The sequence below is a fragment of the Carassius auratus genome, chromosome 48 (genome assembly GCF_003368295.1).
Source record: "Carassius auratus strain Wakin chromosome 48, ASM336829v1, whole genome shotgun sequence".
NCBI lineage: Eukaryota > Metazoa > Chordata > Actinopteri > Cypriniformes > Cyprinidae > Carassius > Carassius auratus.
This window is the reverse complement of record NC_039290.1, coordinates 8,267,705-8,293,153: the sequence shown is the minus strand read 5'-3', so window position 1 is coordinate 8,293,153 and position 25,449 is coordinate 8,267,705. Positions and strand designations below refer to the sequence as shown.

Here is a 25,449-nt window from a genome sequence, read left to right as displayed (position 1 = left end):
TTCCATGTACCACAGTCTAATTATATTTAGACTATAGGAGCGAGAACACCAGCTGTGAAGACTATTGAGAAGATAAATCAGTTGATTTCAGGAGTAAAGCAAAAACTCAAAAGTTACCGCACAGAACATAAAAAACTCTCTCCGCACGAGGCCAAGCAGAATTCGATCAGTAAGCGTGCAGTTGCAGTGCCGCAGGAGGGCTTCCTGCCCAATACCTTGTGAACTTTTGATAAAAGCCTGCTGATTTGTGTGTTGCCCTCTATAAACCTTCACAGAACAACATTATTGGCCACAAGCCTGTGTAGCATTCCAGCAAACAACGTTTGTTGTTGCCGCCTGGCCTTGGTTGATTTGTGGAACCTCACTCATATTGCATACTTACAAGATTTTAAAAAAGAGACCTCATTGTTGCCTACCTTTGGAAGCCATTTAGTGTTTTTTTTTTTTTCTACTTCGTAGCTTAGGATTGTTTGGAAAACTCATTTAGTCAAGTCAAGTATTGTTTAGCATTTCAAGCCAAATTAAAGTATTTCTTTGGGGTGATACTATGTTTATGTCTAGTCATCATTTAACTTCAATTTTGTATTTTTCTTCTAGCAATTCTCTATAGATTACTGTGTCACTTTGAAAAATAAAAATAAAGTCACAAGAGGAAGTTAGCTTGCAAGTCATTCTGTGGTTGTGAATCTAACAGCCTCTTGCACGTACTTTCAGACTTCCTTTATAAAATATTCTCATCTGTTGATTATATGAGTATAAAGTGAAAAGACATAATTTTGCGATGGCAGCTCTGATATGCTTGGAATAGACATCGAATTATGGCATTGTGTAACATTAAATAGTTCTATTGATGACTCTTGCACGCTACCATTCTACCATTGGTTACCTCACAACTACCATTATCTGTTGTGAGGTAACCAACTTCAGTGAGTCATAAGATTTTGGAGCAGATAGGAGCATTTTAAAATTTTACTTCAGATATTTCACGTTTAAAGTATTTGAAATGTATATGAGCAGCACAACTCAAACCTTTATGCTAATATTTTTTTTATTCACTGAACAGGTCTAATGTATTGGCTGAAAGGCAGACATTGTTGAGGGGGCGTAAATCATCTGGCTAATTAAACAATCATGATATTAATTACATCTTCATGAACTAAGATTCTACTAGTTGTTTGGAGTACTCACCCTTTTCACTCTCTGTTTGATTTTGAAACTTACTAAAGACTTGTGCAAAATCAGATCGCTCCCATTATAAACAAGGACTATTGGTAAATTTTCAGCATTTCACTTGAAAATGTTGCACTGTCACTCTTTACTGTAATTGTATACAAGTCAAAAAGCCCCAAATAAAAGGCACATTTAGACTTGATTTTCACTGTCGGCTTATTTGCAGTTTTGTATTAATGAATTTTTTCCATTTGTTCAGTTGAATGATGACTGTATATAAAGGCTGGGAAAGCCATCAGCGCCTGCTCGCATAACACAACCATTTTGGTCTGTATATGTACTCAACCCCCTCCACTTTTCCTTCTTTCTGCCCCTTCCATGTTATATCATGTTTCTTCTTTTCTTCCATTTTCCATCTGATCCTCATATAATCCATGTTTTTCTAGTACTGTATGTCATCTGACAATTTCCACAAATAAGGTTCAAATTGGTGTACCACTAATTCTTTTTAAGCTTTTTAACATTAGATATTTTTGATAAATATACATTGTTAATCAGTCCCACGTGACCGTATTTTACCAAATTAAGTATAATTTGAACATTTAATTATCATATTTATTTTATGTTTATTGATAGAAAATTATAAAGGATAAGTTCCCCAAAAGTTTCAATGTTTTAAGTTTGTCTGGATAATGATGATCAGCATCTTTTGAGGGTTAAGTCTTTCATAGACCATTAACTGAAAAATGTCCTTTTTTTATATTTAACTTTTAAAAAGTTATTAATAGAAAGTGCCTTTTCTCATTTTGCCATGAATGCTTACTCCTCCACTTTCTCAGTGTCCAGACTTGCTAGCTTATGCTCTCTGAGTATTTAAAGTATCCCTTTGACTTTGCTGGCACATGTGCAAAACCAATCACTTATGTTAGCAGCCAGGGCCCCAAAGCAGACTGAAGGAGTGTGTGTGTGTGCGCGTGAGTTTGTGTGTGTGAGTGGGTGGGAAGGGGAGTAAGGGGGGAAGTGACTTGGACTGAAGAGAACAGACTGTTCCTATAGAGAATACAAATGTGAAGGAGGAATTTTAGGGCCTATCAGCTATAGGAGCAGGAGTCAGAGAATGCAGTAACTGTTTGGTCCCAAAATGCTGAAAATGAACCGCTTTAATCTTTTACAGTTTAATAACATGACCATTCAGACAAAGTGCTTTGATATCTGCTCTCTCCACACAAGATCACACAGGTCCCTTAACCACAAAGAAGCTCTTTCTTCTGAGGAAAATTTGAGTGATGCTTGAACATACAAAACTTGCAGTCACAGTGCTGGGATGTTGTGAGTGGTTGTCAAGGCATTGCTATGTGGTGGCTAAGGAGTTCACAGTGGTTTTTAGCATATTGCTATGTGGTTTCTAGGTTCTAGTTTCTTTCTAGCCCACATCAAAAGACCCCACCTCAGAGTCATATTCTGGTCAATATAAGTTCCTTTAATATAAGCTAATGCACTCGTTATATTATTAAAAAGATATTTAGCATAGATTACTAGCCCCAATTTGATGTATCACTAATTTTCAATAGCAGTGCAAGATATACACTGAAGATTTTAAAACCTACAATGACCATATTTAATAGCAATATTTTCTGTTGCCTAAAAAGCAATTCAATGTTTTAACGGATGTCTAAATGTTTTGCTTTTGGAGCCATTATTTTAGTTTTTTGTTGCCATTTCTCATATTTTTGCATTTGTTGTGTGCTTGTAGCTTCTGAACAGTTTTCAGGCTGGAACAGTTCTTCAGTTAAATCGGGAAGAAGCCCTTTGCAGTCACTACAAGAAAATGAACAGGTATGTATTTCAGCAATGAAATCATTAAAGATGTTGTTGATTAACGGTTCTAAAATACGTTACGAAATGTTTAAATAAGACAACGTGTACTTGATGATACATTTGCAAGCGATTTTGAAGTATAAATTATATGGATTAACAGAGGACAGAGTGAATTCTTTGGGCCCCGGTGTTGAAGGGACAGATTTTAACAGCAGTGGAGGATGAATTACTAAAATAACAACCTCACATTCCTGTTGGGGCTCAATTCATTCACCCTCAACACCTTATTTTTACACAGTCACCATCTTATTAAGACACATGCTAACCATCTGACAAAATGAAATTATATGCATCACTGCTATGCCAGGGTGTGCGCTGCACTAAATGGTGAAAATTCTTTATTTAATTCATATTAAAATGCTTTTGTTTGCTCACATTTTCCCAAATTTTTAAGACCGACTTTCTTCTACTGAAAAGAAGAAAATCCTGGCTGCTTTTTAAAAATAATTCAAGTAAAAGATAGTTGGGGCTGTCAAATTTCAAAATTGGCAAACATAATATAAGAAGATTAATCCATGTGACTTGTGCACCATATTAATTTTTTAAGCCATACCATAGCCTTTGAGATTTACAGACACTGTTCACTGTGTAGTGGAAGCAAACTGCCAGAATGTTCTGCTAAACGTCTGGTCTTATGTTATACTGACAAAAGTAAGTTGTACTGGTTTGGAATGACATGACGTAAATTATGGCAGACTTCATTTTTGGGTGAACTATCCCTTTAAAGTTCTCAGTGGAACGTTTAGATAAGATCCTTCTTGTTGGAACACTACCAGCTTATCAAATCCTATTATATTGCCATTATTAAACACATCTGTGAATCATCCCCCAGGCAAAAATGATACCCTCCTTTTACCGCTATGTGCCTCATTGTTTCACAAGAACTTCCCTCAAACAACAACTGTCATATCATATAAAATCATTCAAAAACTTGTAGTGGAACCTGTCGTGGTGCGCTGATAAGAAATCTGGAAATTCAGTTTCAGAAGAAAATATTTTTAAAGCAATAGTTCACCCAAAAATTTTATTCCGTTCTGAACTCGTGACTTTTTTTTTTCTTTCGTGGAACACAAATGGTGACTTTTTTCCAATTCCATTTCCTCTTATACCATTCCCTTCTGTCATCCAGCTGGAACAGTCTGCAGTGCAGGCCACTCTGCAGGGTCGAAGGGAACTCCTGGAGGAAACCTGTCGCACCCACACCCACAAAAGACGAGTACTCAGCCCGGAGGACCTCCGCCACCTCATAGTGGATGATAAACACAAGTTACTGTATTGCTATGTCCCCAAAGTGGCATGTACAAACTGGAAACGTGTGTTGATGGTGCTAACAGGAGATGGGCACTATCGCGAACCACTTGCTATTCCAGCAAACGAGGCTCACATAGTGGGGAACCTGCGTTCACTCTCGGAGTACTCCACAGCTGAGATCAACCAGCGGCTACGCACATATCTGAAGTTTGTCTTTGTGCGTGAACCCTTCGAAAGACTTGTCTCTGCATATCGCAACAAGTTTACCCGTAGCTACAACACGGCATTCCATAAACGCTACGGGACCAAAATCATCCAGAGGCATCGTGCGGACCCCCAGGCTGAAGCACTGGAAAAAGGCAACGACGTCTCCTTTGAGGAGTTTGTGTATTATTTAGTGGACCCCCAGACTCAGAAAGAGGAACCGTTTAATGAGCACTGGGAAAGGGTTCATTCACTTTGCCACCCTTGCCTGATCCATTACGATGTGGTGGGCAAGTATGAGACTCTTGTGCAAGATTCACGTTACATCCTGAAGTTAGCAGGTGCTGAAGAAGAGGTCAAATTTCCCGCCATGTCCAAGAGCACCAGGACCACGGGTGACATGACTGCTAAGTTCTTCGACAACATCAGTCCATTTTACCAGAAGAAACTCTTCAACCTTTACAGAATGGACTTCTTGCTTTTTAACTACTCTGTGCCGGCTTACTTGAAGTTGAGATAAACAGTTCAGCGAGTTTCAACTGATCATAAAACTTGTACACATGGATGTGAATCTTGCGGGCAATGACTAAAATTTAGCTTGTGTCTGGATTTGAGTGAATCGCCTGAGGGAACCTGTAGAGGATGCACCTTGGATATGGCGTCTCCATTGGTCTTTTGAAGTGAAATTCAGCACTGTGAACAGATTAGTGCTGGGTGGGGTGTTGCATACCATCCCAAAAGTTCACAAAATACTGTCTGTAATTCCTTTGGCAAATGTCGACTGAGCTCCAAGTATGTGCCTTTGTCCTTCTGAATGTTGATAAGTGAAGCAGGATTCTTCATCAACAGACAAATGCTATGAATGTTTCTTCAACCATCCAAAATTATATTTATGGTATTGTTTACATAGCATATTTATTGTGGATTTTGGTGTTGAACTGGAACCAGCAAAGCCTTGACATTAATCTCGAAGCGATTCCATGAAGCTGATCTCAAAGCCTCCTTTCTAACATTCCCTGGATATATGGGCCTTTCGCACCACTTTAGTTCCAGAACTAAATGTACAGTTCTGAAGTACTGGGACGATTTTGCGTAAACTATTTCCAAGTACCATTTAAAGGGTTGCATTCACACTGACGGTGTGTACTAGGACGTGACATAAGCTGGTCAACAGCGATGCCATTTATGCATGCCATTCAACAATGAAAACAAAAAAGAACAACGTTAACAACAGGAGGATGGAATATGCTGAGATTGGACCTGTGTTTTTGTTGTGTCTTGCAGGTTTTGCAGTAATGAGAATGGAATGTCGACATATACATAAAGCAATTGAAAGAACGGAAAGGAGGACTAAGAATCTCCAATGACAACTGGCAGCGCTACATTTGCTACAAGTGCCTGCACTTCAGCATCCATCCATCTATCGCTGTTCATCATACTTGCGAAATAAATTGACACAATGTTTACACAGCATTTTAAATCATGGTGGGTGAGGGCGTTTTTGAACGTGTCTGGCCAACCAATGTATACTTACATCACGGGTAGTACCAGTTGTACTGGTTAGACCCTGCTCTGGAGTAGGAGCTAATTTGATTTTCAAAAAGTAGAAGCTAATTTGATTCTCAAAAAAGGCAGTGGAACCGGAGTACTAAAATCACACCTGATTCCGGCAGTGCGAAAATGCACCAAAGTGGGTAGTTCCACAAGTAGTTCTGGTACTATGAAAAGGTTCCGGCGGTGCGAAAGTCCCTATAGTTCCAGACCTCAACCTTACGCTCAACTCAATATGAAGGTAGTTTCCAAGTCTAAAGGTCAACTGGTTCAAGCAGATTGCTGGTAATATGTTGGAGGGAGTCAAAGGTGAGGGATGAATTTAGACTTCTCTTTCAGTCGCAAACTGGACAAGGCTGTCTACCTTGGGCAGTTTAGATGTTCTGGAAATAAATGGAGTTCTCATAAAGTCTCCACTTTATTTAGCATGCAACGGGCTGTGTAAACAGTGCATAGCTGTGGTTGGAGAAAGGTAGACCCTCATCAGTGCGGGTCTTGTTGAGCTATGGATGCAGGGTGAGGTGAAAACTACTCGCTTGCCATTGCAGGTCAAACATCAGCATGATTCTGGGAGGAAACACTCGTTTTATTAATTTGTAATAAGGGTTGAAGTGCAATACAATTTTTAGAGAGGTACCAGTATGTGTTTGAGTCAGTAGAGGATTATCTTTCCCTTAGAACTCTTAAAGTGAGAGAAAATCAATCTCTGGCAGTAGAGTTTTACATCTTATTAGTTTTCGCGACTATGTGAAATGTTCTTTTAGTTCATTAGCATTTGGTTGAAATGACCCTTGATAATTTAGGTATGTCTTCTTTTCTGCAAAAAAAGCCGGTAACACTTTATAATAACTGCACACTATTAATCATTAATTAAGCATTAGTAAACAGATAATTCATAATTTATAAACATTAATAGACAGTAATAATCAGTTTATAAATACAGATATAAATGCTTTATTCTTGATTTAAAAGCATATCTATAATGTGTAATTTCATACTTTATTCATGATCAATTTATCATTTCTCAATGAAGTATAGCATTATTTACAAACCAGTTATTTAGGAGTTGCCAGTGATTCATAAAATCACAAGAAATTTAGTAAATTCAGGTAGTTATAAAGCATTTAGTAGTGGTCAGTTAACTATTTACGTGAGCTCATCTAAAGTGAGGACTAGTTATGCCTTGTAAAGCATTTATAAAGGATATTTAAAGGCTCAGTTATCTTCTAAACAAAAAACAGAAACAAACACAACACAGTGATACAGAACATAGAAATATTAACAGCCTTTAAATCTCAGTTGTAAAAGCTTTACAAGGCATAAATAGTCCTCACTTTAGATGAGCTCACAAAAATAGTTAACTAACAACTACACGTTTTATAACTACCTGAATTAACCCTGAATTACAGTAGAAATACATGTTAATAAACCATTTATTAACACTATAAGTAGCTATTACTAAATGTCTGAATAAAAAAAATTTATGAATGCACATTTAAATAGTTTATTAATAATTTAATTACAATTTCTAAGTGATCTTATGAACCACTGACAACTCCTTACTAACTGGTGTGTAAATAATGATATACTTAATTTAGCAATGATAAATTGATCATTAATAAAGTATGAAAAAACAATTATTAAATACATTATAGATATGCTTTTAAATCGGGATTTATATCTGTATTTATAAACTGCTTATAAATGTCTATTAATGCTTTATAAATGATGAATTAACTGTTTCCTAATGCTTAACTAATGGTTGAAATCATGATGAAATCTTTAGAGAAAGGGATAGAATGAGTCATCTGACTAATATCTGGCGGACAGGCAGACATGTCCTGGTGCACAATGGGTACCTCGTGTGCCACACTGCATAACGAACCTTCCAAAATTGCTCCTGGAAATGTTTTGTTGGAAAATATTTTCTGTCTTGATAGTTAGGCTGTATTTCAGTGTTGAGCTGGAATCTTTCAGGTTTTTGTAAGGACAAAGAGAATCATCTATATGTTTTGGTTTAAAATGCATTTAAATGAGCGATATATATAATCATTTGAAGAGGAACATCATGTCTTGATTTGAAAGTTACAGGAGTGCCAGTGCTTTTGTCCTATTATAATGTCATTATTCTGATGTAAAGTTATGAATGTTGTTTGAATGGGTTGATTCATATGAGAGATGTGAGTGTGGGAATGCCTGACTGTATGAGCTGAGCTTTTGAGAGTGTGGCAACAGCGAGTGCCATTTGTGATGTAACTAACAGTTTGCACCTGTTTTGAAAGCTTGTGTGCATACATGTGCTGCAAAACTGTGAATGCCAATGTGCACTAGACAATATGGAATCTTGCTTTGAAGGGTAAATTATCTTGTTTTCCATGTTTTTGTTTTGTTTGTTTTTTCCAGGGAATACATCAACCAACAGTGATTTCGTGTGCTTTCATTTTTTGTTCCATAACATTTTATAAAACAAACTGCCTCTGGTACGACAGTTAACTCAAATATGTAATTATTATTATTTTTAATGTTTTAGGGACCACAACACTTAAACTGTAGAAAAATCACGAAAGAAGGTTAATTCTAATTCAGAGTAAAGATATTACAAATGTTTTGAATAAAATTGCCACATTAACAATATCATTGTCATCAATTCATTCAAGTGAACAACCAATTACATTCATTATATAAATTAAATTTAAATGAATGCATTTAGCAGATGCTTTTATACAAAGCGACTTACATTGCATTCAGGCTATCAATTTTTACCTTTCATGTGTTCCCGGGGAATCGAACCCCCAACCTTACGCTTGATCGGGCACTGCTCTACCAATTGAGCTACAGGAACACTATATAAATATAAGATTTTGTCTTTTTTCAAAGTGTAGTATTTTGAGAAAAAATATTTCAGGTGCAAAAAATTACAAAAGGAGAGGTACGTTACACCCCCTCTGTATATGAGACATATTATCCTGTAAAAATATCTAGCAGCAATTATGATTTTGTATGTAGTTACTATAACAGCAAAGGAATGACCTTTAAAATTTTGAGACTTTCGATCCTAAATCAGACACTCAAAAACAATATTTGACTAAAACAAACATCCCAGAATCCTTCAAGGTTTTAAATCTTGTAAACTTCAAATTCAGTCTATACATGGCACATAAAAAAATTGTGGCGCACCTAAAGTTATACAGTTATCAGGTGGCTAGTGTTTATGAAAGCAGCATCACTGAGGCAACAGGACAACACACCAAGAGTATAATCATATTACAGACTGTCAGATATTAAGTCCATACCTGCCGATGTATTTCATATTTCCACTCAACATGTCCTGTAAGCACAGAAACAATGTGGCTCATTTTCTGTCTTTAGCTTCCCACAGACAAGTTCGCATCTCCAAAGCATTGCAGCCAGGCTGGGTGGCAAAGGTCCTGTGAACTGCGAGGTGGGAGGGGGGGGAGAGGAGGTCTAGCATTTTACAAACCGAGCTACTCCACTAACATGACCAGACGGAAACACAAGGCCAGGAAACCCGTGCCCAACAGGTCTCCCAGTGCAGTCAGGTATGGGATGGAGAAGTTATCTGGGTCCAGACCTTTTCTCCACATCAGACGCACAATCAGGTCTGCTGTATAAATGAGGATCCCGACCTGCGAGGAAAAACAAGATTAAACATTACATATATTGTGACAACTTACTTCAGATATTAAACAATATTAATTGTTTAATAATTTATTATTTGAATAATACTTCAGTTCAGCAAGGAGGCATATAAATTATTAAAAGGGACAGTAAGGACATTAATTTAAATTATAAATAAATATTTTTTATATACAATATATTTTTTATATAATGTTATTATGAACTTTCTATTTATCAAAAAACCACAAAGCACTTTTTTTTCAGCACTGATAACCATAAGAAATGTTCTTTTAGCACCAAATTGGCATATAAGAATGATTTCTGAAGCATCATGTGACACTGGAAACTGGAGTAGTGATGCGGAAAATTAAGCTTTGCATCACAGGAATACATAACACTTTACAATATATTAAAATACAAAACAATTACTTTAAACTGAATAAAATTTCACATTATTACTGTATTTTTGATCAAATAAATTCAGCCTTGGAAATGGGAAATTATAAAAGATGTCTTTTTTTTTTTTTTTTTTTTTTTTTAAGACTTCAAGTAAAATATTTAAAAACCACAACCTATTTTAGGGGAAATGGCCTAATGGTTAGAGAGTCTGACCCGCAATCGAAAGGTTGTGAGTTCGAGTCTCGGGCCGGCAGGAATTGTGGGTGGGGGGAGTGCATGTACAGTTCTCTCTCCACCTTCAATACCACGACTGAGGTGCCCTTGAGCAAGGCACTGAACCCCAACTGCTCCCTGGGCGCCGAAGCATAAATGGCTGCCCACTGCTCCGTGCATGAGTGTGTGTGTGTACACACTTTGGATGGGTTAAATACGGAGCATGAATTCTGAATATGGGTCACCATACTTGGCTGAATGTCACGTCAGGTCACTTTAGCCACATTATTCAAGTAGCTCATGCCAATATTTATTTTATTTTTTGGGGGGAGGGGTTTATAATTTGTTTTAGAATTCCGTTTGCCAGCACTATTGGTGTGAACATTAAACAATAATGCTTGAAGCACTAAGGCTCACCTGAAGCAGAGCAGCACTCAGGTAGCAGCAGATAAATGCTGGTGTGATGGCAGTGTGGCCTCCTTGGAGCATATTAATGACGAAAAGAAACAACAGATGACCTGGAACCACCAGGAGGAACAGCACCCGCGCCGACTTCGAGTTCACACCTGAGGAGAAATGGCACTAGCTAAAGATATCATCATTTTTCAATTATTTTAAAAAGACCACAATTACAATTTTTGTTTTTTCAAAGGTGGTTCTTTACTAGTTTCAGGCCTCTCCTTCAATGTACAATTTTGTAAAAGCATCGTCTAACCACTTAAGAAAATAAATAGCACACCACTCCTCAAAATACAGCAAAGTTTCAGATATCACTCATGTTTGAAACACAACTGGTGCAGATGATTAATGTGCTGAAGTGCAAATATCAGAGTTCATGCTTTGTGCAGCAAGAGTGAAGCTTGACTTAGCAAACGCTACTAATGACCCACTTTATCTCAAAGATCTGAAGAAGTGAATTAATCTGAGGAGCACAAATAGTTTGGCAGTGACCTCACCCGAGGAGAAGAATGTGGCACAGGGGTTGGGCCAGTGCTGTCTCATCTTATAGGGAAGGACTCCAGGTACGCTCCACAAATGAAGGTAAGTGGAGATCCGACTGGCCTGGATGGCCACCAGATTCCCCCCCACACCTGAAAAGTTCAAGAAGGAAAGAATGTGAGAGCTTTCCAATCATTACACCATAACGAATCTCATATTCTCCTCATTTCAGTCACACATGAAAAGTGTTGGAACGCAGCATGCAGCTAGAGAAGTATGTACACTGACATTTGTCAAATATACATTGTAAATTTGAGTATTTTGTTCACAATTCATAGCTTTTCCACATTTTCGCTCGATGCAAACCTGGCAAATGACGCTCTATGGGGAATAATACAGCAGGAGGGCAATCTTTGATATGGATATCAAACTAGGTACTGAGGTATCAAATTAGTCTTCATGAATCACAGCCACCTTGTGTTCCTCTTTAAGGGCAGTTTGTCTCAGGATTGGGCTGGGAAAAAATAGGGCGCCAGATCCAGATAAACAACTAGAGAAGACGTCAGAGAAGTTTTTGGCTGAGCAATCACAGCTACTACTGGATTAGGCCGCTTTTACTACACTGACATGCTCTATTCCCATTGGGTTGTGTGTAGTTTCTTCCAAAATACTGTTAAGTCATCGTTCGAGAGGAATGGGATGTTGGTAGAGCACATGTGCAGCTGGGAAGGAACAGAACGAGTGAGGGGAAATCTAAACCAGATTGCTTAAGTTGAAAAATCACCACAAGTGATATTTTACGTAAAAAAAAACGGGGTTTTAAGTCTATTAGTAACTCCCATCAAAATACTTGACTTCTTTCATGTGCAATAAAATGCCGCCAGTAAAGAGCCAGTGCTCTGATTTAATGTGATGATTTGGAATGAGATGGTTTTATTTTGGCAGCGCAGTCCAATCGTCTCCCTGAATCCACCAACTGAGCTCCAAATGCAGACAGAGATGTGATCAATTTTACTGTAATGAGGAGCTGAAGAGGGAAAAGGGCCTTAAATTAAGTTTCTGAACTTTTTTTTCAGGTTTGCTGTTACTCTGTATTGCCTAATGTACATTCAGCATGATTTCTGAGTATGTTCTGATTGTTATCCACAATGCGTCTATAGGACATTTACTATCAGATGTCAAATAGACGTTTAGAAGATGTCTTTAAGATGTTTATGAATTAGAGTGTATGTAAAACTGACAGTCTGTCAGATGTTTTTACACAGCAGAGGCTTTCCAGATGAAGCGATCTTTAACAGACATCATGCAGACGTGCGTGTGCTGTCTGGGATTGACATTTACTCACCGTTTATGACTGGTGTGAAGACCGCCATGCCCTCAAAGTTCGGATCGCTCACAGTCTTATCAAGAATAAGGCCTCCAAAACTGAAATTGGGAAGAGTTTCATGATAAGTTGACCCACAAATGATATTTCTGTTGTTACTTTGTTTCCAAACCGGTTCTTCTATGAAACCTAAAATGAGTTATTTTAGTGGAATGTTTACAGTACATATTGAATGAGTAATGCCCTATAAAGTCACCTTGATGGTATTTTTATTCATTTATAAGCACATATTAGCATGCAGTTATATGCTATGCTATGTTTCAGTAATGTCTAAATCAATAGTCATTTTCAACACAAATTAGTTTTATTTACTGTAAAATTATATGTAACCATTTTCATGTTATTCTGACACATTAATAGAGGACTGTGTCTCTGTTTGCATGTTTGTACCTGCTGATGGACATGGCCACTAAAACAGGCTGCCAGCCCGACTTCAGAACCTCTTTAATCTGTGGACTCTTTCTAGCGATGAGCACCCAGAGAGGAATGAGCAGCAGGAAGAAGACACACACCAACGGGGACAAGTACCACACATCTGAATACACAAACATTGTAGATTACCCTGATGATGTATGCTAGACATAATAATTAGTTATTTCAGAAAATGTGCTGTGATTTGTGTAAATCCAGATTTTAAGGACTTTTAAATCTGCATAGTACATACAACTGTGATGTTTCTAAACAAAGCAGAATGATTTTCCTAAGGGGAAAGATTCCCACTATTTAATGTAATCTTTAATCATGGAAACCATGTGAGCTAAAAATGCACATCTTTGTAAAAAAAAAAAAAAGTCCTATTTTAGTGAATTTCTACTGCCCTCTTCTGGTACATTTTAAACAGTTCACACTCATTTAATAAGCAACATTTAAAGGCTCAAAAAGAAAAAGTGATGTATTTTTAATTAAATTTATATATATATATATATATATATAATACAAATGTAATTTAATATAAGAATTATATTTTCATTTTATCATTTAATACAAATATAATTATACTATTATATATAATTATTTAATAATCAATGAATATATATAAAGTGATTAAGTTATGAATTTTTAAATTGCAGTATTTTTTTTTACAATAATTAAGGCTGTTCATAAATATCAGTCTGTTTTTTAACAATATGTAATTAAAAAGTACAGTTTTTTGTTTTTAATGTAGCAGTTATTTTTTAATGAATACATGAATAACTAAAAGGCCCCATACCTCTGTACTGGAACAGTGTGCTGCTGACTCCAGCCAATAGAGAAAGAGTGATGAGATCTCCCAGACTGGCTGCTATTGGTGTGGCCACGTTATCAGGGTTGATGCCCACCTTCCTGGAGCCGATGATCACACCAATCATCACCAGACCTGGACACGGAAGAAAGCAGAAGAGTCAGTAACTGACAGGGTAATGTTAGAGTGTGATATTCAAAGAAGTGTAAGATTGAAAGAAAAAAAGACTAAATGTCTGTGTCTTGCTTTTTGGCATGCAAATGCTTTTATAAAAAATTAGGGACACTGAAACCACAGTCTGGGTGACATTTGTTAGTTTAAAAAAATGTTATGCATTATTCAGAAATGTATTACACACATTGTTGCTTTGCACATCATGTTCCAGCTATGAAAGCCATTCCAGAACATATAAACAACATGAATTCCCATCACATTTCCATTCAAATTGTCCAACAGCAGCTATTACTCCAGTCTTCTGTGTCACATGATCCTTCACAAATCATTCTAATTGGCTGATTTCATACTGCTTAATATTTTTGTGGAAACCGTGACAGATTTCTTCAGGGTTCTTTGTCGGGTAGAAAGAACACACATTTGTGTAACAATGTAAAAGTCTTTACTGTCAATTTTGGATTTAATGCATCTTGCTGAATAAAAATATTTTTATGAAGATAGTACATTTTGATTTCCTGTTTTAAAGAGATGTACCTAAGGAGAGAGCTGCCACAAATGCGGTGGTGACACTGCTAGCACACAGGACAGCCGCCTGGTCCAGCTCTACACCCCCTCTGGACAAAGCACCAAGACCTACGGCCGCAAGAGCTGCCAGGAAGCCCACCACAGTGGCCTGAACCTGAGGAAGACAGCAGAGGAGCTCTACAATCACAACTGCTTATCAGAGCCTCTCCTGCAGAATGAAGTCTCATAGAGGAATTGTTCATATTCTTTTATACAGTATTTATTTAAAGTTAAATGAATTGTTAATTCATGTTCATATTGTCTAAATTATCAGGAACTAAAGTCCTATTCCAGTGTATTATGTAAAATATCAATAATATAAAACCTCTGTGTGTTTCTGATTCACCTACCTGAATGAGAGCAAGATTACAGGTCACCATCAGCCACTGCTGTTTGGGGTCGTCCATCTGTCCGGTGTTAGCCTGGGGAAAACAGGAAACAAACTGCAGTCAAGCAGATTACTTCTTTTTGATTATGAGACTTAGGGCCATCTTAGGACCATTAAAGGTTATAGCATGAGATAGATCATAAGTAATATATACATGCAGTAATACATATATTATCCAGTTTATAAGTATTTTTACATACAGCAGTAGAGAGACGAGATGCGAGAGTCATCTCCAGGTTTCCCTTGAGCCCGACTAGAGCAGGTACCAGGATGAACACCTCTGTGATCACTTTAAACACATCCCAATGCTAAAACACACAAAGAGGAGATATTGGAACAAATTCAGAAAGATTTGTAAAAAAATTACTAGATTTCAAATATGTTGTAAAATATTTTATATGACATTTATCAAGGTGGTATTTATTAAGACAATGTAATTTATGCAGATTTAAAATACATTTAAAAAACATTATTTAAAAAAGTCATTCAGGATTATTTTTATTATAGTAGTAATTGAATAATGACACTGGGAGGAAGGAAAACATATTGTAAATAATAAATAAATAAATAAATAAATAATATATATATATATATATATATATAGAAAATACATTTCTTCTGATAAACTTACAAATTTAAATACATTTTTCATTTTTTATGGCACCCATTAATTACAGTATGCTAGTATTTTCTTATGAACATAGCCTAAGAATTTCAATCTAAACTAAAAACCATTTTTTTAACCCATTCATTTAAGAAGTCCGTCGATAAACTAGCTCTCTGAAATGAAACGGAATTACATCACTATTAATTTGGAGTGCAAACCACAATGAGGGTGACACTAGAAAATTCACACTTGAATTGCATGCTGGGAACCCCGCCCCCAGGTCCATAAATAAGTACTGAACTTTTAAAGAATTCAAAGATAAACAGATACTCTACACAGAAAAGATCATTGGCTTTCCCATAGATCACTGCTAATGTGACCATCATGGTCAATATTTTTGAACAGAGTGACGTCTCGATGTTCATGCCATAAACTGGGATGCTCTCAATCAAATGAAAAATACTTCACAACAGTACTACATATTAATTTAAACTAGGTGTCAGTTTCATTTTTTTTTCTCTGATCCTTCCAGTTAACAACACGCAGACTAGTCTTGAGCACAGTCATAAATATCATCACATAATGGGCAAACTGACAAAAGTGTCACAGTGACTCACTGAATATGAATGGCTTCGTGTGCTGTGCGAGAGTGCGTTTATATTTAGTATGTGTCAGTATACGAGTTGAGCACTCCTCTCTTCACAAACCCACTTATGCAGTTAAAAATAGCCATAATGTTTAAATGAACAGATAAGAGACCGGTGCCAGCCAGCCAGGGGCCGGTATTTTTACCACACACACAGTCCAGGCTGTTTCAAGGGGCTGGTGTCACGTCACAGGCCCGTCCTGGGATCTAGCCCACTTCACTCTTTTAGAAACAAGCTTTCGTTCTCTCGCTCGGCCTATCTCACGCACCCCCATGAGAATTCAGTTAATAGACACAAAACACATTCCATGCCAACTGCGTCTATATCTAGAGGACAGGAACACAAGCAACCGTTACTGGAAGATAGCATGTGATTATGTATGTGTGTGTGTGTGTGTGTGTGTGTGTGTATATATATATATATATATATATATATATATGGTGCAATTATGGTCACTTTAAGTGTTATTTCTGTACACTGTAAAACCAAACAGTGAAAATTAATTAAAAAATGAAAGTTAATTTCACTCAAATAATAATGAAGTTCTTAACTGAAATGAGTTCTGTAAACTCAAAATGCTGTTGTAGTAAGGTGACCTTAAAATTATTGCGTTTTCTAGTTCCCAGCATGCTTTGCATTAGCCAACAAGGAAAATAAATGTAGAAATTAAGTGTTTTTTTGTGTTTTTACACAAGATTAGCATACAGAGACATAAGTTAGCACTTAAATGTTGTGTTATGTTAGGATTTACATAGTTTTCTGTTATGTTGGTTGTGTAGTGCTACCATTGTGGTGAAGTGGAACCTGTGATTAGGTTGAGGATGGAAAGCAAAACTTAAAGGTTATATATACTGCATGATGTTTAAATATTTATAAGCAAGTATTGTGAGTCTTTTTGATAAATATGTTAGTACATACCAGTGTGCTTTTGCTAAACTGGCACTGAACTATAAAGATCTAAATGAATATGCTGTTAATGGAAGTGAGTTGTATATAATTATCATTGTGATGAGTGGGGTAGGATCAAGTTGAGTAATATCAACATTTATAACATTGCGATAATTTAAGGCAACTGGAAATTTAATTTTTATTTTATGTAAGCTTAAAACATTTAAAAACATCACTTAAATGTTTTTTTTTTTAATCTGTTACAAAATATTTTTTTAGGATTTTATCTTTTATTAGGGTTTACAGTGTAGTACTATTACAAAAGTTATTCATATTTGGATTTTTTTTACATTTACAGTTTTTTTTAATTCTAGTTTACACTTTAGTAATTCTGTTGAGCTTTTGTTATTTTTATTATATACAGTACATGTACAGTATGTAAACAAATTCTAATCAGCTTTCATTCATTCATTCAGTTTCAACTTAATTTATTTTAGTTCCCAATTAAATGTTTTAAATGCAAGTTTTTCCATTTAACATGCATATTTTATTTTATTACTGCTTTATTTAAACTACATTACATTATTTATTTTATTAAACATTTTTATTTTTGTATCTTTTTTTTTTACATATTATTCCCATTTTGAAAATAAATTCATACATTTTATGAAACTAAACAATATTTACAATACAATATTTATTTTTAAAAAATTATTTAGTTATCATGATGCTGTTGCTATCATGTTATTAAAGCATTAAGCCATTCAAAGCCATGCATCACAGTAATTTTACATAGATTACGATATTTTAAGATTCTCTTGTTAACCTGTCTTATTTCTTTATTATCTTACCTTCAATATTTGCATTTTAATAAAGTAAAAAAAATAAAAATTAAATTAAAAAGTCTTGTTTGTAGATATGTATACCAGAGTATTCTTGAAGTAACATAAACAAACTATGTAATTTGAATATGGTAGTACCAAACCCTGTGGTACTCCCATGGTATTTACATAAAACTACACGCACATGTAAAAAGATACTTTTTTTTGTAAGGTATGGAGCCCCGCGCATGACATGAAAAAATAAAAAAAAAAAATTGTTCGCACAATTTTCTAATTTGTTCCTTCGATGTACTAAAATGTGCACATGATTATTATTTAATTCTCTCGATTTGCTAAATCATGCGCACAATTTTTTAATTCTTTCTCTCAATTTATAAACCTTATGCACGATTTAAAAAATTGAGGAAACAAATTAGTAAATAGTGCACACCATTTATAAATCGAGGGAATGAAATAGTAAATTGTACACATGATTTAGCCTACAATTTTTTCCTGCATGCCATGTGTAGGGCTCCATAGTAAGAGTCAGATTTACCAAAGTACTGTTTTGATCCCATGGTTCTGCCAGTACTTATCAATACTGGAAAACAGCATTATTTACAGCTGCAATAACACATACAACCAAGAAATACACCAAATCTAGATTAAATAGCTCATACTTGGACAACATCCATGACGATGCCGGCCGCCACCATACCCAGCCCTCCCAGAAGAAACGGCAGAAAGACCTGTGCAGCAATGATGTAAGAGCTCTCCGGTAGGAAGCCATGAGCTGACCGGGTGAGCTTGCAGGTGAAACCTCTGAGCTTCTTCCCCTGATAACAGAGCTCCAGCTCTAACTGTGTGACCACCATCTCTCTGTGCGTTACCCCATTCCCCAACGATGAGAGCCACGGCTGAGATTGACAAGGGTTCCTTGAAGCTTTTAACACCTTCTTAGATGTTTGAATGCTACTTTCTTAATGTCTCGAAGCTAAATAAGAAACTAAAGACAAACGAACAAGAATCAGGTTGGGAAGAAGAAAAATAATAAGCTGACTCCGAAAAAACAGGATGTTTTTAAGATTAAACCATGAGGCAGTTTAGTATCTTCAGATTATCCCATGATAGCAAAGACCCAAAAAGATGGCTAATGCACTCACTATTTCATATATTTCAGTTCTTCTCAAAGATGTTATTTGTTCATCTATCAATGCCAAAGGGGTTTTCGAACAAAATCCAATAGGAACCTTCACATTCAAAAAAGTCTCAGCGGAGCATCCGTCTCCACAGTTGGTTCTCTGAATGTCAAAATCCACTTTTAAAAACTTCTTGAGACTCGTCTTATGCCTGATAAGATGAAGCATCGAGTTGTTATACACAGCTGTCCTCCAACAATAGTTCTCAAGCTGGCTATTTTTTCACCCGCAGGTCGCTGAAACATCCATGTACACGAGCACTACGTTCTCCGGAGTGCGTCTTCTCTCCGCCACAGGAGTCGTGACTCACATGATAACAGTCCTTTCCGTATTAACGTCGATTTGAACACCTCTCCGTCATCGGGCCTGGTCTAACAGGTGCAGAACGTGACAGAAACACATGTTGAGGCTTTACTTCCACTCGTTCCTGTGGGCAGTCCTCTTTGCCCCCTCCTCACCGGTGCATCAGACCTTCGAACAGTCTCTCGTCTAACCTTTATTACTTCCCATCAACCGTTTCATCTGTTTAGAGTCTTGCGTCTGTTCTCCTTGTCCTTCTCTCTGCTAATGTCTCCTCTGACGTATTACTGAACCTGTCTTATCAGCTGTGAATGGGCTGAGTGCTTAGCAGACGGGCGAGAGGGGGGACAGGAAAAGAGGAGAGGAAAAGACAGATCGAGACAGAACAAGTGTGCTTACGAGAGACAAAGAGACAGATTGAGAACCCATGTGGTTGTAAAAGCAGCATTGTTCGATTAGTCACCACTCTACGTTGAGGACACATTGGAAAGAGGGGCATGATTCAGCTAAAAAAAAAAAAAAAAAATTGCTTGGATGTGAGCACGGCAGAGTGACGCAGCAAATCTCATTCATTAAAACAGCATCAGGACACAGCGATGATAACCAGTTCTATGACAACACATTTTAAGATCGGACATAATATTTAAAGTAATAGCTTTTTTGGAAATATTTACTTACCCTTATATGGAATATTGTTTCCGCCATGGAATACATTTAAAAAAAAAGTAATCGCGACTTTTAATCTCACAATTCTGTTTCTTATGTCTTGTTATTTTAAGTTAAAATCTTTATATATTATATCTTGCAATTATTCACATTTCACAACTCTTACTTTTTTCTAGCAATTTAGAGTTTACATCTCACAGTTCTGTTTTTATTTCTCGCAATTCTGAGTTTATATCTCGCAATTTTATGTCAACATCTCACAATTCTGATTATTTTTTTAAAAAGTAATCGCAATTTTTAATCTCACAATTATGTCTCTAATGGGTCGTTTTTATTTCAAGTGAAAATCTCAAAATTCTGACTTTATTGCTAACAATTTTGAGTTTACATCTCACAATTCTGTTTCTTATTTCTCGCAATTCTGAATTTATATCTCGTAATGTTGAGTCAACATCTCACAATTCTGATTATTTTTTAAGAAGTAATCGCAACTTTTAATCTCACAACTTGTTAAAAACTAAAATCTCACAATTCTGACTTTATTACACACAATTTGAGTTTACATCTCACAATTCTGAGTTTATATCGCGTAATTTTGAGTCAACATCTCACAATTCTGATTATTATTTTTAAAACATCACTTTTGATCTCACAATTCTTTCTCTAGTTCATGTCTTTTTTTTAAGTTAAAATCTCAAAATTCTGTCTCTAATTTCTGTCTTGTTATTTTAAGTTAAAATCTCGCAATTCTGACTTAATTTCTCCCAATTTAGAGTTTACATCTCAAATCAGAGTTTATATCTCGTAATTTTGAGTCAACGTATCACAATTCTGACTTGTCTTCTGAAAATTCCGGGTTTATATCAAGTCAGACTTATTTCTAGTAATTCTGGGTTTATGTCTTGACTTTTTCTGACTTTTTGTTTGGAAATCTCGCAATTCTGACTGATTTCCTCTGAAATGTGAGTTTTTATCTCTTGGTGAACTAAAGGATCAGTAATTATCACAAAATGTGTTTTTCGTTCAATAAATATTTTGGCACATTTAATTTTGTAGGGACTAGAGTTCTCCAGCTTCAAGAAGGGACACGGTTCACCACCCTTTATAATATCTCGTAACTAAATAAGAAGTTCAAGATGAACAAGCAAGAATCAGGTTGGGAAGAAGAAAAATAGGTCCTAAAAACCCATTCAAAAACTATTCATTTATAGCCTGGTCATCTCAATTTGTGTTCCACAAAACATACAGGCTTGCAATGATTTTAAAATGACATCATTTTTGGTTGAACTACTGCTTTAATACTTCACGATTGGAGTGTTTTTCCAGTTCCTCGCCTTACGAGTGAATTTTAATCATCACATTAATTTCCCTCACACTCTGCTCCCTCTAAGTGAGGACCATAAATATCAGCACTTGACACGCTGGATAATTAAAGTGGGCACATTAGCTGCTAAAGCATCAAACTGTTAGAAAGTCATGTCAGGCTATAAAGTGTTACCGAAAGTTGCAGAAAGTTCTTCAGAAGTCTCTTACCTGTACACTGTCCAGCACCATGCCTGCCATCACCATCCCCATCCCAGCCAGCAGGTAGGGGAAAAGCACCTGGAGGCAGATAGAAATGGCCGACTCATCCTCTATCTTAGCCAGGGCTGTTTTGGTCCTCTCCTCCATAGGCTTTTTGGGTGGTATGGTGGGAGGTTGTAACAGCAGGTCATTCTGCCCATCTACACTGCCAGTCCGATCCAAACCACCCTGCCCCTTCCCTTTCCCCTTTTTGGACTTCTTGCGGCCCCCTCCTTTCCTCTGCCGAACTTCGTCTCCTGCCATTTGTGGAGTCTCCGCTCCGCTCCTTCTGACTCTGAGAAAAAGAAAGTCAAATACAGCTCTTCAACACTGATACATCCAAAAAAACAAAAAACTAAGACAAGATACTTCTTTTTTTCTTCTAGTTTAATACATTAATGTTTGTTCTACATGATAATGTCAGCAAAATAATTAAAGTGAAAAGCTGAACAACAAACTTAAATATGTGCTGATTTAATGAACATTAAACTGAATTCTGAATCTAGGATGTCAATGCTAATAATTATTAGTGTTAGTATTATTTTTGTAAAGAAAAACACTGAAAAAATGACTAAATGTGTGGCTACAATATAATTTTAAATATATTAATATATAATAGTATGTAATAAATGTTTATATCTTAAATGTTAAAAATCAATACTTATACAACCAGGTGTGCTTTGTTTTTATTTTTTTCTAAAGAAAAAAATTGACTTTTTTATTAATAAGTTTATTATATTTCACTAAAACTAATAACACACACACACACATATAAGTGAGGATAGCAAAATAAATTCAACTGTGACATATTATACCCATAAAATCTCATAGTGGACCACCAGTAAAACTGACAAACAATTTGGGGCACTAAATTCACAAAATTCAGACACTTTGACAGGACCATGCTTGTTATCTAACAAGTGTTATCTAACATTATCAAAATTAATTTGCTCCGACACAGTTTAACTCTAAGTTTTTTATTTTTTATTTGTTTTATTACCATATTCCGTGAAATGTTTAAGGTGTCTGAATACATTTTGGTTTGACTGTATACATATTGTATACAACTTTAACTACAATTAACATGAATATGAAAATCAGAAACAAAAACCGGCTGGGAAAATAATCACCTTCATTAAAACTGTTTCCATAATTATTTTACATTCTGAATCCCAGACTCTCAATGTGCCTGCTAAATGTATAAACTTGTAATTTTCCACACAACATTAATTTTAAGTGATTTATCTGTAAGTGACTTTGAACATGAAGCATTTGTAAAGAGTGGAGATGCAGAAATGTTACTGCATCTGTTAATCCATTCAGTACAATATTAATCAGTACAGAGATTTTGCATCAGTACTTTGGAAGTGAGCTCTTTCAAACTACTCAAAACAGAACTTATTATCATCTAAAATGTATCAACAGTCTGATCTGAGCTTTCACTTCCATCTTTGATCGATGATGATCATGGTTTGGTCCATAAGCGCTGATGACACGTTGCCATAGCAATATCAAGTCGCACATTCCCACAGATATTATTTTTAATGACAAATCTCACAAAACCGTTCCTCTAGCAAATAAATGTGTCACGCACGCGTTTGTGCATCGAAACTGAATGTTATCGATGAGAGGGACACATGCGGTAAACAATGATGGGTTACACACGGATGGCTCGTGCTCCACATCAGCAATAGAAAATCACGTAAAGAACCGCCTACCGTCTCAAATTAGCCCTTCTCCTGTGTTTATATTCATCACATTATAAGAAACTTCGCTGTCGATAACGATATTAATCACTATAAATGCTTAAGCGCGTTGAATCACTACTCGAAATGTTTAACTTCCTAGATAGGAAACGAATTCACCAAGAGTACTACGGAGAAAGCTTAGCTCATGAATAATTTATCAGTCACGTGAGGGGACGCGCTGGAGAGCCGTTGGAAGGTTACAAAGCAACGTCTGCATACTTAAATTGATATTCATGAGCGGATTCGTGATTTTGGGCAACCTTTAAATATTTATTTAAGACAATATTAAATATATTTAAATATTAAGAGTAGTATGCGATTCCTAATCCAGCTTTAAACTAGACGCTTCATTCTTAAATCACTGAGACTGGGAGTGAAGGAAATCGCGTGCTTCAAAAGAAAGCCACTCAGTGAACTAGTAACATGATTCATTCTAACCAGATTGATTCATTCACTTATATGATTCAAAAACGAAAGAACGCTTCTTGCTAGCACCCGATTCAAGCTCAAATCTCCTTTAAATTAGGTGATCTTGTAAGTTATAAATTTTAATATTTAATGTTTTTATACATACAGTTGTTTTATTTAGTGCATAACACAACCTTGTAGTGATAATTATATTTGTACTGAAACACGATTTTAAGGGATGCGAGAACAAACATGCTGTCTACTTCTAAAGTTAAGTATAATAAAGTGACTGCTCTACCTTGCATTTGTCCACATTGCAGGTGTCCACACATGCATCTAGCTTCCAAAGGTCATGAAAAGTTGCAAACCAGGCAGACAACTTTATAATTGAATGTGTGAACGGTCCATTTCATGGGAAGCTGATAACACAAATCAATCTCAAATACAGCTAATGTGTAAGTACAGCACTGATTTGTCCATGCAAATCGAACAAATAAATGTCTTACCTATCACAATGTGGCAAAGCGAAGGAAAGTCATAAGTGACCAGCATAAATCTTAAAGGGCACCGAGAATAACAACGTGTGAAGTCGGATTGGAGGACTCACCGATGGGGGGCTTTGGAGAGTGTCTTAAATTTCATCCTGATGGCAGTTTAGAATGGTCCCCTCCTGTCTGACCTCATCTAAAACTGAGAAGATGGTGTTGACAGGGAAACCCACATCTCCTCTCCCTCCAAAGAGGAAGTTAACTGCTTTCCATACACAGTCACTTCACTGCCACCAAATTTAAAATGACAGTGTTTGCATTCATAGGTTTTGAAAAAGCTTTTTACCCACATTTCAATAAGTCCCTTTCCCCTGAATTTACACTGCGGCACTTCTGTTGCTTTAAAGCATTGTCTCAATTGGCTATAACATAAACATTTTCAAATTCGTGTTTTATATATATATATATGTGTGTGTGTATATATATATATATATATATATATATATTATAATAACAGTATTATTTCATGTCATTCTCATTTGAATTGTTGTCATCATATTTTGTTATTTATTTTTTGCAGGAACAAGAGAAAGAAGCCAGACTGTAACAGAATCTAAATCTTAGATCGAAGATTCTAGACTGTGTTCAGATGGCAATATTAGCTCATTAAATACTACACAATCCTTCAAAAACAGCATATAAAACAATAGAGTAAACATTCCAAAATATAGTATGCAACATATTTGTCACATGACTCACATTATAGGAGTGTTACGCTACGATTTTGGAAATAAAATGGGTACTTTGCCTTTTCAATAAATATATCAGATCAAATATTGTGTCTAAAAAAGATGCTAAAAAAATATTATTTCATCACACTGGAAATGGAATGTCAAGTCAAACACATTGCATTGTGGGATACACTATTCCATTCACTACAGTTATTTGCCAACGCACCTTTTTAGATTTTTCTTTATTTTTTAGCTTTAATTTTAATATAAAGCCCTATTCGGATGGTAATTGTTTCTCAGGGGAACATAAGGGATTTTCACCATTTACAGGGGTTAGTTGGTGATTTTAGTGCAGTCGGAATCCAGGATGTCAGTGTTTTTCTCTCACCACCCGCGTAAAATCCCCA

At 36.0% G+C, this 25,449-nt stretch overlaps 2 protein-coding genes across 5 annotated transcripts; one reads left to right on the top strand and one right to left on the bottom strand.

Annotated features, from left to right (window-relative positions):
• The first annotated feature begins 2,770 nt into the window (after positions 1-2,770).
• On the top strand, positions 2,771-6,991 carry LOC113065738 (carbohydrate sulfotransferase 11-like). Of its 2 annotated transcripts, XR_003279072.1 has the most exons (3): positions 2,771-3,006; positions 4,178-6,010; positions 6,055-6,991. XR_003279072.1 is itself a non-coding variant. In XM_026237232.1 (2 exons), the coding sequence occupies exons 1-2, from the start codon at positions 2,839-2,841 to the stop codon at positions 5,021-5,023; spliced, it is 1,014 nt and encodes a 337-aa protein (XP_026093017.1). In that variant the 5' UTR covers positions 2,771-2,838; the 3' UTR covers positions 5,024-6,991. The 2 variants fall into 2 exon arrangements, 1 of the variants encoding a protein (XP_026093017.1); XM_026237232.1 differs by having other exon boundaries at positions 4,178-6,991.
• Positions 6,992-8,557: 1,566 nt separating this feature from the next.
• On the bottom strand, positions 8,558-24,494 carry LOC113065737 (solute carrier family 41 member 3-like). 3 transcript variants are annotated; one of them, XM_026237229.1, is made up of 11 exons: positions 24,431-24,494; positions 21,638-21,962; positions 15,177-15,284; positions 14,939-15,010; positions 14,559-14,703; positions 13,839-13,985; positions 13,019-13,163; positions 12,590-12,669; positions 11,262-11,396; positions 10,723-10,871; positions 8,558-9,701 (listed from the first exon to the last, which is right to left on the bottom strand). In XM_026237229.1, the coding sequence occupies exons 1-11, from the start codon at positions 24,463-24,465 to the stop codon at positions 9,540-9,542; spliced, it is 1,503 nt and encodes a 500-aa protein (XP_026093014.1). In that variant the 5' UTR covers positions 24,466-24,494; the 3' UTR covers positions 8,558-9,539. The 3 variants fall into 3 exon arrangements, with proteins under 3 accessions (XP_026093014.1, XP_026093016.1, XP_026093015.1); XM_026237231.1 differs by lacking the exons at positions 21,638-21,962; positions 24,431-24,494 and adding exons at positions 18,620-18,945; positions 19,103-20,055; XM_026237230.1 differs by lacking the exons at positions 21,638-21,962; positions 24,431-24,494 and adding an exon at positions 18,620-20,055.
• Between the last annotated feature and the right edge of the window lie 955 nt (positions 24,495-25,449).

What these genes read in the sequence shown, in the direction of transcription:
- LOC113065737 (XM_026237229.1), bottom strand. Translation starts at nt 24,465, where the DNA reads ATGAAATTTAAGACACTCTCCAAAGCCCCCCATCG. An exon ending in GTAATCTTGCTCTCATTCAG is followed by an intron (nt 14,704 to 14,938) that starts GTAGGTGAATCA and finishes TGTCTTCCTCAG; the next exon opens with GTTCAGGCCACTGTGGTGGG. An exon ending in TGCCACATTCTTCTCCTCGG is followed by an intron (nt 10,872 to 11,261) that starts GTGAGGTCACTG and finishes ATTTCTCCTCAG; the next exon opens with GTGTGAACTCGAAGTCGGCG.
- LOC113065738 (XM_026237232.1), top strand. Translation starts at nt 2,839, where the DNA reads ATGTCTAAATGTTTTGCTTTTGGAGCCATTATTTTAGTTTTTTGTTGC. An exon ending in CACTACAAGAAAATGAACAG is followed by an intron (nt 3,007 to 4,177) that starts GTATGTATTTCA and finishes TCTGTCATCCAG; the next exon opens with CTGGAACAGTCTGCAGTGCA.